This window comes from Sminthopsis crassicaudata, chromosome 1 (assembly GCF_048593235.1).
Source record: "Sminthopsis crassicaudata isolate SCR6 chromosome 1, ASM4859323v1, whole genome shotgun sequence".
In the NCBI taxonomy this organism is placed as follows: Eukaryota; Metazoa; Chordata; class Mammalia; order Dasyuromorphia; family Dasyuridae; genus Sminthopsis; species Sminthopsis crassicaudata.
The window spans coordinates 488,872,812-488,884,565 of NC_133617.1; the positions used below are offsets into that span (position 1 = coordinate 488,872,812).

At 45.8% G+C, this 11,754-nt stretch overlaps 1 protein-coding gene and 1 long non-coding RNA gene across 9 annotated transcripts in view; one reads left to right on the forward strand and one right to left on the reverse strand.

Annotated features, from left to right (window-relative positions):
• Nucleotides 1-3,071, reverse strand: LOC141550579 (uncharacterized). Its single transcript, XR_012484636.1, has 2 exons — nt 2,933-3,071; nt 1-2,372 (listed from the first exon to the last, which is right to left on the reverse strand). It is a non-coding gene; the product is annotated as an uncharacterized LOC141550579 (long non-coding RNA).
• Nucleotides 2,369-11,754, forward strand: part of STX4 (syntaxin 4) — a 23,718-nt gene continuing 14,332 nt past the window's right edge. For 2 of the 8 annotated variants that reach the window (XR_012484631.1, XR_012484629.1), the window contains exons 1-12: nt 2,369-2,748; nt 2,940-3,041; nt 3,212-3,311; nt 3,500-3,574; nt 3,678-3,748; nt 4,829-4,937; nt 5,148-5,224; nt 5,586-5,723; nt 7,821-7,931; nt 8,031-8,132; nt 9,516-9,718; nt 10,088-10,992. Coding sequence is in view for 1 of the 8 variants with exons in the window: in XM_074281383.1 (XP_074137484.1) it covers nt 2,719-2,748; nt 2,940-3,041; nt 3,212-3,311; nt 3,500-3,574; nt 3,678-3,748; nt 4,829-4,937; nt 5,148-5,224; nt 5,586-5,723; nt 7,821-7,931; nt 8,031-8,111 (894 nt within the window). In the remaining 7 variants the exon portion in view is untranslated. Of the gene's footprint in view, nt 2,749-2,939; nt 3,042-3,211; nt 3,312-3,499; nt 3,575-3,677; nt 3,749-4,828; nt 4,938-5,147; nt 5,225-5,585; nt 5,724-7,820; nt 7,932-8,030; nt 8,133-8,408; nt 8,887-9,515; nt 9,719-10,087; nt 10,993-11,754 lie in introns of those variants that run through there. The other 6 variants (XR_012484632.1, XR_012484634.1, XR_012484633.1 and 3 more) reach the window with 6 other exon arrangements.

Consider the following 11,754-nt stretch of genomic DNA (forward strand, 5'->3'; position numbering starts at 1 on the left):
CTGTCAAAAAAATTTTATAATTATAAAATAAAAAAAAAGAAAAATGAGAACTACATAGTAGTCCATTCCTCTCTATGAAGGTAGCATTTAACTCCATCAAAAGTAAAGTGAAAGTGAAGCTTAGAGATGAGGTATTCTTGGCTCAGTAAGAAGGCAGATGAGATTCAGTTTTATGCTAATAGTAAAAATACAAAGCAGTTCTACAATGCACTGAAGCCTATTTACAAGTCAAAGACCTTTGATGTATTTCAGCTACTCGGTGCTGATGGAGTCTCACTGATCAGTAATAAGGACATGATCTTGGACAGATGGGTTGAACACTTCTATACTGTTTTCAACAGACTGTCATCGAGTAAAGCTGGTCATTGAACATATAGCTCAAGTTGAAATCAATCTCCTTTTAGCTATACTTCTAACTGAAAAAAAAAAAAAAAAGTTTTGAATGCTATTAGGCTCCTTTTGTGTGGCAAAGTGCCTGATATTGATTCCATTCCAGCAGAGATTGACAAGGCAAGGGGTCCACTGTTCATATAAAAGCTGAACGAAATCTTTTGGGTCTTATGGCAAAAGGAGATTATCCAAGAGAACAAAGATGCCTCCATTTTCCACTTCTATAAAGGAAAAGGAAATATATTGTCCTATGACACAAGAGGGACTCTCTCTTATTCACTGACAACAAGATTCTTGTCAGAAGGAAATGGAAATTGAGTGGATGTCCATTAGTTAGGGAATGGCTGAATAAGTTATGGTATTTGAATGTAATGGAATATTATTGGTCAAAAAGAAATAATAAGTAGCCCAGCTTTTGGGATAAGAATTCACTATTTTGGTTTAGCTGTACTATATTATAAAGCAGTAGCCATCAAAACCATTTGGCTAAGAAAAAGAATAGTTGATCAGTGGAATAGGTTAGGTTCACAGAACAAAATAGTCAATGACTATAGTAATCTAGTGTTTGACAAACCCAAAGACCCCAGCTTTGGGGATAAGAATTCATTATTTGACAAAAACTGCTGGGAATATTGGAAACTAGTATGGCAGAAAACTGACCCACACCTAACGCTGTATTACAGTTGACTGAGACTTTTGTTTGCAATGATTGTGCAATCAATGCAGCCTCAGAGCCAGAGATGCAACTCAATGTGGTATTGTTTGCCTCTTATGTTAATTTTTAACACAAAGAAAATAAAGATTCTACACCTGCCAGCACCATATCATTCATACATAGAACCATTGGTTACAAGAAATGGAGAAAATTTGAATGCTAAGGATAAATTCATTTATCTTGGTGAAGAGGGAGGGAAACTGTTCCCTTTTCTGAAGCTGTGTTCCCTTTAAGAAACTATTTCCTTTTGATCTGTGATCCCTTTTGGAGTCTCAGCCTCTCCTGGGAAAGGCATATCCCCCCAGATAAGTTATCTTTGGGGGATGCCAGAGCGTTTGATTCAATTAGAAATCTTGGTCAAAAAGCACCCCTTTAAAATTACTCATGCATATGCTGTCAAAAAAATTTTATAATTATAAAATTAATAATTAAAAAAAGCACCCCTTTGAAGTGTTAATTCCAATGGGAGATCTGGACTGAAAATTATGATAACAAAAATCAAATACTACTTTTAAAAAGATAAATCTAGGGTATCTTTGTGCGTCTGGGTCGGGCTTTCTATTTCAGCACTGAAGCGTGGATTTGGATTGGGGGTCATTAACGGGGGCTGGGAAGGAGGTCTCCCTGTGCTGCAGGAAATGGGTCTGACCACCTCAGGACTCCGATCCGCTAAGTGCTAGGGGACGCGCTCCTTTCCCGGGATTCTCCGCGGCGAAAGAGCGGAGACCAGGAAGATCTCGGGGGCGGGACGGAAAGGAGGGGGGACCGTACCCTGGTGGGAAGCGAAAGTCACGTGTTGTTGATTTCCAGATTTAGAACTTGGGCCTCCTCGAGGTTTGGGCTAATCCATTAGATTGTCGGGAGTGGGGGGGCGCCCTATCTTCAGAAAGATCATGTCACCCTAAATCTAACCAAGTTCCCTGAATCCCCGCTAACAGGGATGACCTACAAGGAGGCACTAAGGCTCAAGCGAATCACGTGACCTGGGGTTTTAAGGGAGTGAGGAGACAGTCGGGTAGGGGTGAGGGGCTGCATTAGGTCACTTAAGGTGGCGAGGGTGGATGCCATGGGGTGATGTGAGCAGGGCGAAGACAGACGGGTGACGTTTGGATGACGCATATTTATCCTCTTCCCTCCCCCGCCTTGGAACTTCACATCCGGTGATGAGCCCCTTCCTCTTAGCTTCCGGTAGGGGCGAAGCATCCTTGAGTCCTGGCAGCCTCACTTCCGTTCAGGTTGCAGCTGCAGCTTCCCGTTTCCGTTTTTCCTGAGGACGAGGGAGAGAACTTCTTCGTGCGCATGAGCAGATTCCTCCACCGGAGGGGGAGGGGCTGGAGTAGTAGGATTGGGAGGAGCAGGAGGGAATTACAACCTGTGGAACGTTGAGGGGGGTCCCAGTGGCCGGATCCTTCCTATTGGCTACTGGAGGTGTAGGGGGGCGGAGCCTAAGGTTTCGGGGGCTAGTGAGGGGTCCCGAGAGTGGTTTGGGGAGGAGGGGGGTGGTGGAGGGGCCGGTATTTCATACTGGGAATTTTGGAGGCCTTGGGGTTTGAACCATTCCGTAAGACCCCCACCAGGTGCGGGGGTGTGGCGTGGGAAAAAGTTGGGTCAGCATGCGGGACCGGACCCACGAACTGAGGCAGGTAAGACAGCCGTGAAAGCCATCCGGCGCTGGGATGCAGGTGGGCAAGGCAGCGGGCATCCTGAGCGGCGTTCGCGCCACGGGGCTCTGGGGATAGCTGGCTTCTAGCAGCCGAGAGGGGGACGCCCCACATGAGGAGGAGGAGTTAGGGGGCTGGGCAGGGGCTCCTGTCAGTGACCCCGGACCTTTCAGGGAGATGACAGCTCTGATGAGGAGGAGACCGAGCGAGTGGCCTTGGTCGTGCATCCGGGTACAGCCAAGTTGGGGAACCCCGACGAGGAATTCTTCCAGAAGGTAGAGGTGGGGAGGGGGCACGGAGTGGAGGGGTTTCCCGAGGATCCTCGGGGGAGGTGGACCGCCTGGTTTTGGGGGCTGGGAGAGAGGAAAAGGAAGCAGGAAGGCTGGAACTCGCATGGAGAGGGTGGGGTTCCCCGTCGCTCCTTGCCCTGCTGCTTCTTCCCTAGGTCCGGAGCATCCGACAAACCATTTCGAGATTGGAGAACAAAGTCAAGGAATTGGAGAAGCAACAGATCACCATCCTCGCCACGCCTCTTCCCGAGGAGAGTGAGTGCGGACCTAGGGCGCAAGCTCACTGACTTCCCCGGGGGCTTGTGGGCTTTGTAGTCCTCCACCTGCACTGGTGGGACGGCTTTCCCGGGGGGAGGGACTCCGGGCAGCCTGTTGGACCTCTGTTATTGCAACTGTCTTGAAATCATGATTTTCTCCCATCCCCACCGCTGCCTCCAATTCAGGTATGAAGCAAGATCTCCAGAATCTGAGGGAAGAGATAAAACAACTGGGGAAGGAGATTCGGACTCAGCTGAAGGGTAAGTACTGCTTGGCTATTCTGCCAGGGTTCTGGGAAGAAACCTGAGGCTAGAGGCAGGTACCCTAAGCCCATTGCCCTATCCCTCCTTTGTCCTTTGACAGCCATTGATCCCCAGAAGGAGGAAGCAGATGAAAACTGTAATTCTGTCAACATAAGGATGAGAAAGACCCAGGTGCGTCGGTCCTTTCCAGAACACTAGCATTCATTTTAAAAATTATTTTTTCAATTAACAAAAATCTATTTTCTCTCCCATTTCCCTCCCATTGGGGGAGGGGAAACAAAGAAAAACAAATGTAACAAATATGCACAGTCAAGGAAAATAAATTTTTACATTTGTCATGTTTTTTAAAAAGTATCACTGTACACCATGAGTCTATTATCTTTCAGGAATTGTGTAGCTTGCTTCATCATAGGTCTTGCATTGATCAAAGTTCAGAGACTAAATTTTTTGTGTTTCCCTCATTGTTATTGTATAAATTGTTCTCTTCTCAATCTTGACATATCAATAAATGTTTCCTGAGGACCAAGTTTTGGAGAAGGAGGTGGAATTTGAAGGGGGAAGTGAGGGATTCTTAAATGGCATGTCCTTGTCCTAGAGTGCTTGCAGTTTTAAATGATGAGTATCAAACCCAGAACACTAGGCTGTAGATATGTTGAATGTCTAAGTGGTTAAATGCTATAAAGACTTCTTTGTTGGCTGTGTTGATTTGGGTACAAGAGGAGAACTTGAGTTGGACTGTGAATATGAGTTAGACAAACAAGGAGCATAATATGGCAAACTAATGGGAACAAAATTTGTAAATGTGCTGTCAGTCACACTGCTATCTTGTTCAGGAGACAGTTAAGTTGAACACTGAAGTGAAAATTAGTTTTGGGAATGAGTAAAATATAAAGCTGAAAAAAATAGGTTGGACCCAAATCATGAAAGGGTTTAAATTCTAGGCTGAGGAATTTTTACTTTATTTTGAAAGCAACAAACATTCACTGAAGAAGCTTTTTGGGTTGTGAAATCAAAGGATGATATATGGACTTTTGGGGAGGATTAATCTGACTGCTTGAATATTTTCAGGAAAGGGAGAGACTGAAAGAACATGGTTGCAAAAGTCCAAGTATGAAATGAGCTGCCTTATTTGAAGGGCAGTGGTGAGAGTAGCCTGACCAGAGCACAGACATCAGTGTTCTGATTCCCACCTGGGCCTTCATTCACTGATACTCTATCTTCTGTTCTCCTTATATACTTTTTTACCTACAGCATGGAATCTTATCCCAACAATTTGTTGAGCTCATCAACAAGTGTAATACAATGCAGTCAGAATACCGGGAAAAGAACGTAGAACGGATCCAGAGGCAGCTAAAAATCAGTGAGCACTGAGGAGTGGGGGTAAGGGGAAATGGGATGGGGGAGGAGACCCTTTGCTGTGGGGGCAGAGGTGTCCTTGGAAGTCAAAAGGCAGGGTTAGGATCAGCCCAGGTTTAGATGGGAACAGTACAGCAAATCTTGGATCTCAGAAAGTTAGCCAAAATGCTGAGTTTTTAAGTAACAGCATGATATTTCCTTCTCCCCTTTTCAGCCAATGCTGGAATGGTGTCAGAAGAAGAGCTGGAGCAGATGCTGGAAAGTGGACAAAGTGAAGTGTTTGTGTCCAATGTGAGTCTATCAAATATTCAAACCCTCAACCCAAATTTCTTCTGGATGAGTTCTTTTGGTTCTCTGTTCCCCTGCCAAAGGAAAACTGATATGAAATAAGTTCTCAAAGCTTAAGAAGATGGTTGCATTTCATCTCCTGCTTGAGTCTTCCTACTTTCTACTTGGATTTGCTTTCCCTTGTCTTAGTCCACTCATTCACACAATATCATGGGTTAGACCCTGGATAGCCAAGGTAATATCTCTGGGTCCACGTCCTCTATTTCATTGGACCTTTTGAGCTTTTAAGATTTATTCTAAGGATAGAGCACTTTGGGGGCTTGAATGATATTTATACTCATGCCTCCATTCTTCTCTGACCCAGATTCTGAAGGACACACAAATGACACGGCAGGCACTAAATGAAATCTCCACCCGACATGGGGAAATCCAGCAGCTTGAACGAAGCATCCGGGAACTCCATGAAATCTTCACCTTTCTGGCCACTGAAGTGGAGATGCAGGTGGGAAATTGCCAACTCTCTGCTAACCCTCAGTGTAGTGAAGGTTCCACCTTGCCATGGCCTCACCTCTTTATAGCTTTGCCTTTTTTTCAGAGCCCTACCACCTTTCAAAACTCTTTTCTCTCTTTCTACCCATCTTTAGTCTCCTCCTATTCTGACTTCTCCCATTCTCAAATCATTAAGTTCTACACCAAGTATGTGCATGATAGCCTAAAAGGACAGAGAAGTATCCCTTCTTGCCCAGAGTCCCTATCTCCCATAGGGACTTACAAATTTAATAGACATTAAGGAACAAGTAAGTTGAAGGCACTGAGTTAATTGCTATAGATACAATATGAATCTGATAAAGATTCTGTTCTTAAAGAGCGTAGAATCTAATAGACAGAAGGACATGTACACAAATAACTACAATAAGAAAGAAATTGGGGGCCAGCTAAATAGAATACTGGCCTTGAAGTCAGGTAGACCTGAGTTCAAATCCAGCCTCAGACACTTAATACTTACTAGCTGTGGGACCCTGGGCAAGTCACTTAGCCCAACTGCCTTGCAAAAAAAAAAAAAAAAAAAAAAAAAAAGGAAAGAAAAAATTTTAATAAAAAAGAAGGAAAGAAAGATTCTAGCAATGTGCTCTGAGAAATGTGTATAGGAAGAGTGGGGGAATTGTTAAGAAAGACTTTTTGGAGGAGGCACCATCAAGTTGGACCTAAAAAGAAGTGAAGGGACTCCAGCAATTGGAAATTGGAGGAAAGGAAAGGAATCCATTCTTGGAACAGAAGATGGAATGAAGGAAATTGAGGAGAGAGGTGAGGACCAAACTAGAAGGGGGATGGAGATGTTTATTTGGAATGTAGATGAAATAGATGAAATGCTATAAGATAAGGCCAGTGTGGTCAAGTGAATCTAGATGAAGTGCCTTGGATACCAGAGTCAAGACTTTTACACTTTATTGTATAAATTTCAATGAATTATTGTGTAAGCAGTAGATAGGAAGCCATTGCACGTTTTTGTGTGTAAAGCAGTAGTATAAAATAGTGATGCATTAAGAAAATTGCTCAATAAATTAGAGGTTGGATTAGAGGCAGGAAGACCCTGTTAGGAGGTGATGACCATAGTTTAGGAGTAAAGAGATGAGAGCCAGTAGATAGAGAGGTATTGGAGTGAACTGGAGTGGAGGACAGGATGGATGCATAGGTGATTTGAAGTTAAGTGGAAAGAACTTGGAAGTTGATTGAATATGAGGAGCAATAGAGATAACTCCAGGTTATGAGCTAGGACAAGTCTAGTGGGAAAAATATGTTCAGTTTTTAGATACAGAAATTGAGGTCCCCAGAATGAAAGTAAATAGCCAGTGAGACTGGAACTTTGTGGAAAGATTAGAAATATAAACATAGATTTGAGAGTCATCCACATAGAGGGAATGATTGAAATCACCAATCAAGAGAGTATAAAGAGAAAAGTGAAGACAGCTGAAAATAGAACCTTTATGAAGACATCTACACTTAGAAGACGTAAGTTAAATAGGTCAGAGAACTACCAAGACAGTGGAAAGGTAATACCCTACAGTGCAGTGTCCCAGAAGCCTAAGGAGGAGATGGTCAAAGGCTTCAAATGCCCAAAATCTATACATATAACAATATTCAATGTTACAGTGGTCCTTCTAGGAGGAAGAGAATTGTAGTATAATGGAAAGATTCCTTAATTTAGAATCATGGAACCTGGGTTCACATTCTAGTTCTGCAACTACTTGTGACTAATGAGTAACTGCTTCTACAGGCCTCAGTTTCCTTCTCAGTGAAAAGAAGGCATTAGATTCTCACATCCTTTCCATCTCTAAATCTGGGACTTCTGGCTAGGGGGAAGGGGAGGGAAAAATCAGGGAAACATTCATGGAAAAGATAGCATTGAGGCTGAACTGAAAGAAATGAGTGGAATTTAGATTTGGAGGTGCAATAGGAGATAAGGGGAAACAGCTTGAATACTTGAAGGAGTCTGTGAGGTCATTAATCTAGTTAGTTGTACATAGGAAATAACGTGATTTAGGTCCTGAATGTGGCCATTTCTTAAATTCTGATGTTCCTCTTCCTTTTCCCTCCTTAGGGGGAAATGATTGACAGGATTGAGAAGAACATTCTCAGTTCAGCAGACTTTGTGGAGCGAGGTCAGGAGCATGTCAAGTCTGCACTGGAGAGTCAGAAGAAGGCCAGGAAGGTGAGGGAAGGCCGTCTACCCCAACTAGCAAGAATCTCTCTCCCATAGTTGCTGGCCCCAGACCGTGCTCTAAGCTGCCTCTCCTCTCCTCTCCTGTAGAAAAAGGTCGGGATCGCTATTTGTGTCGTTATTGCTGTTCTCATCCTTGCTTTAATCATTGGTCTCAGCGTAGGAACCTAATAGCAACCTTCATCAGCTGAGGTGAGCAGCTTTACATACCTGAGAACTGGTGAACTGTCCCCTTCCTCTTATTCTTTCTAAAATCTCCTGCATTTACCTGCCTTGGAGCCTAGTATCCTATTCCAGGATTTCTACCCCAAGCTCTTTATCCTGAATCCAAGTCTTTTTTTTTTTTTTTTTTTTTTAGTTCTTTAGCAGCTTCTGTTTTCCTTATTCTTCCAGTTCCCCAACTCCTGGAATTTCTCCCTCACCCCACTTTTTTCCCTCTGACCTTCCTCTCCCTCCTTTCCCTTACAGGTGAGGGGGGAGACCTGGCTTTGGGGGATACATGGAACCTAGGAAGGAGGTCAACGGCACTGCCTCTTCCTTATACCCCCAAGAACACAGTTAGGAGGCCCAGCTGGCAAAGGAGGCAGATGTTTTTCCTTGGAGGGGAGAAGTCGAATGGGAGGAAAATGGGTGGTGCCCAGAGCCCATTTTATCCTTGTTTCTATCCTCCAGAGGTCTCCTTCCCTCTATACCTTCATTTTATTTCCCCTTCCATTCACCTTCACTTCACTCTCCCATACCTAGAACCCTATTCCAGCCCATTCTCTCCCTTCCCACTTCCACCCTTCAGGGTGATTACCCGGTGCTCAAATGGAGTGGGGAAGCCTCAGAGTGAGGGCAGGAACAGAGCTTAACCTTTGCTGGGCCTCGGCTTCAGCTTAAATGGGTTTCTAGGTCCTGGGATCATCTGGGACAAAAGTTTGTAAGAAATAAAGTTAAAATAGTGTATTGTGTTTGTATGCGTTTGATTTTTATAGTTCCCTGGACCTCTTAGAACCCAAATGATACTTTTTCAGTATATCAGTGCCCCTTTTACTTTTCTTTCAGTCATAAGAAGGTATTCAGCAGACCAAACTCAAGGTATCCAGCCTTCCCTTCCTTCCCTCATATATATAAACAGATATATAGGTATAAATATAATCAGGTATAGATACAATCAGAGGTCAACTGATTTGGTCATGGTGAGCTTCCTCAGGTCCTTTTTGCTTACTAAATGGGTGGAAGTAAGACCTAAGCAGGAAGGTAAAACGGACTGTGGTCTTCAGGCTTTGGGGGAGCCTGCTGGAGTCCAGGGCATGTCGGGTATCAGGGTTTGGGCTGAACTACCGGTGAGAGGGCCGCAGAGCTAATGTGTCTGTAGTTAGGGCTGCTGTGCAGGACAGGGTCCCAGAAGCGGGCCTCTGGCCGGAGGAAGTTTAGATTTTAGGGGTGTGGAATGGGGTGTGACTGTCCGGGAGTGACGTTTGTGTCTTTTGGTTGAGGTGGGAGAAGCCTGAGCTGGCAGATCAGGGGTGAAATTTCTGGGAGGCAGGTAGATTTCGGCCAGGCTACCTGGATCCCGTCTCCTCTTCCCAGCTCCAGGCCATTCCTGCCGCTGACCCTGGCCGTTCCTCGGGTGCCATCCAGCATCAGCTGCGGAACGTGCTGGCCACTGGCAAGCCCCGGAGGTCACCACGCGGACCAACTCCCTGGACCTGGGTTGGGAGCTGAACCCTAAAAGAGAGGACTGGGCTGCCGTCGTGGCCGAGCTACGGTGGCACTGGGCCTGAGACAGAAGGGTAGGGGAGAACGGCAGAAACCGCTGCGGGGTCGGAGCCGGAAAACCACCCGGCTCCGCACTTCGCGTGTGGAGATGGGGTGGGCGTGGCCAAAGTGGGATTGCATGAGGATTGGGTCCGGGATCCGGAGATGGGCGGAGCCTCGGTTGAGTTCCATTCAGAAATGGACGCTAAGCGGGAGCCGAGTGGGAAAGAATGGTCTCGGGTGGTGTTGGGACTGAAGGGCCGGGCCGTGATTGGCTAGAAGCGAGCAGAAGGCGGGATCAGAGTTCAAAAGATCGGGTTTAAGATAGAGAACTCTTTTGGGGGGCTTGAAAAGGCCGAGAGTAGCCCCAGGTTTTCAATCCAGAATCCTCTACCCATTCTCAGCAGCCTGGGCTCGGCAGGACACCCTCTAACTTTGTGCTACTTGAGATTGCGTGTCCTGTACACAGGTAGGTGAGGGGCACCCGGGTCTCCGGCGAGAACCAGCTGCAGGGAAAGAGACGTTTAGTTCTCTCGAGGTTTGTGGGGTAGTTTAGCAAAAGAGACGCTTGGATCGCCGAGTAGTGAGTTGGGTGGAACTAGAGGTCCTAGTACTCGGGTCTTCCTGGTTGAGGCTGAGAAGGCGGTGGAACAATCAACATACATGTATTAAATCCCTGTTATTGGCCAAACATTATCTCAAGCCCGGAAACAAGATCTCTTCCCTCTCCCCACTCTATCCCCTCGAGGAGGGAGCTGAAGTCCATCAGTTTGCTTCTGCACGGATAAAGGAGATAGGTCTAGTCCCTGGGAGGTAGAGGACAAGATGTGTGCACGGGGCCTGCTGGAGTAAAGAGTCTAGAGAGCAGGGCAGATGAGCTGTGGGCCTTTTCTTCCTCCTCCAGCAACTACTTCCAATGCATTATTGTATCCTCCATCACGCTGGCCCAGGCTTTTTCCTCTCTTCCTGTGAATTACATCAAGGGCACCTACTGGGTTTGATCCAGGCCTTTGGGACCAAGTCATCCTCCTGCTACTGGGTGGCCCGCCTGGCATTTGTCATTGCACTGAACCTCTGCTTGGCTACGCTGGATGGAGTCACGCCTCACACTGTCCATTTAGTTCTCTCGGGAGGGCTTGGAGGGCTGGTGGGTGGCCTGGCTCTGTAGAAACCCCCTGCAGCTCCCCATCTTCTACTGGTTTCTGATCCCCTTAAGGTGTGAACCAGAGGTGATAAGGGACAGGCAACTATGGGATTGTGGACACATTCCTGTACTTCAGGAGTCAGTGAAGCCTCTGAACTCTGCCAGGTATGTGGGCCCACTTTACTCTGCTGACCCTCAAAGATCCAGGAGGGAAGCCCTGCACCGAGCCCTAGAATATGTGTCAGGGAAAGAAAAATGCTTCTTTGTCTTGGAAACTGACCAGCCTGGTGGCCCAGGGATGAGAAATTACATGCTTAGGTAGCTGCCCTGAGACATGGGACACAGAAATCTGATGGGCCTTATGGCACAGAGGGGAGGCAGAGGAACAGTCATCTAGAGGAATGTCTTCCAGTGTCACTGAGGCCCATGTGCTTGTGACTCTTGAGACCCTGGAGAAATCCATTATTATGATACTAGACCAGAACTCTCCTACCTGGCACCTCACATTAGTCTGAGCCAGAGTGGCTGTCCCTCGGCCCAGGGTTGAGTAGAACGTAATTGCTTGTTGACTTCTGGGCCCTACATGATGGGAAAGAGTAGCTTGCCCTTAAACCTTGTACTTCTATGTTGTATCCCACTCTGTACTCCAAAGGCATAGCAATTACTTTTGGATTATTGGTTGCTTTGTATTACTTGTATTTCTTCTCTAGTCTTTTGGTGTAAATCCTTGAAAATAATGATTATGGTAATAATTTACATAGCACATAAAGCATTTTGCAAACTTTTAAGTACATTATTTCATTTGAACTTTAAAGCAATCTTCTGAAGTAGGTACTAGGTGACCCAAGGGATAGAGCAGTGGATTTAAGAGTCAGGAAGACCTCAGTTTGAATCCTGCCTCAAGTAATTTAACCTCTCTCAGCCTTA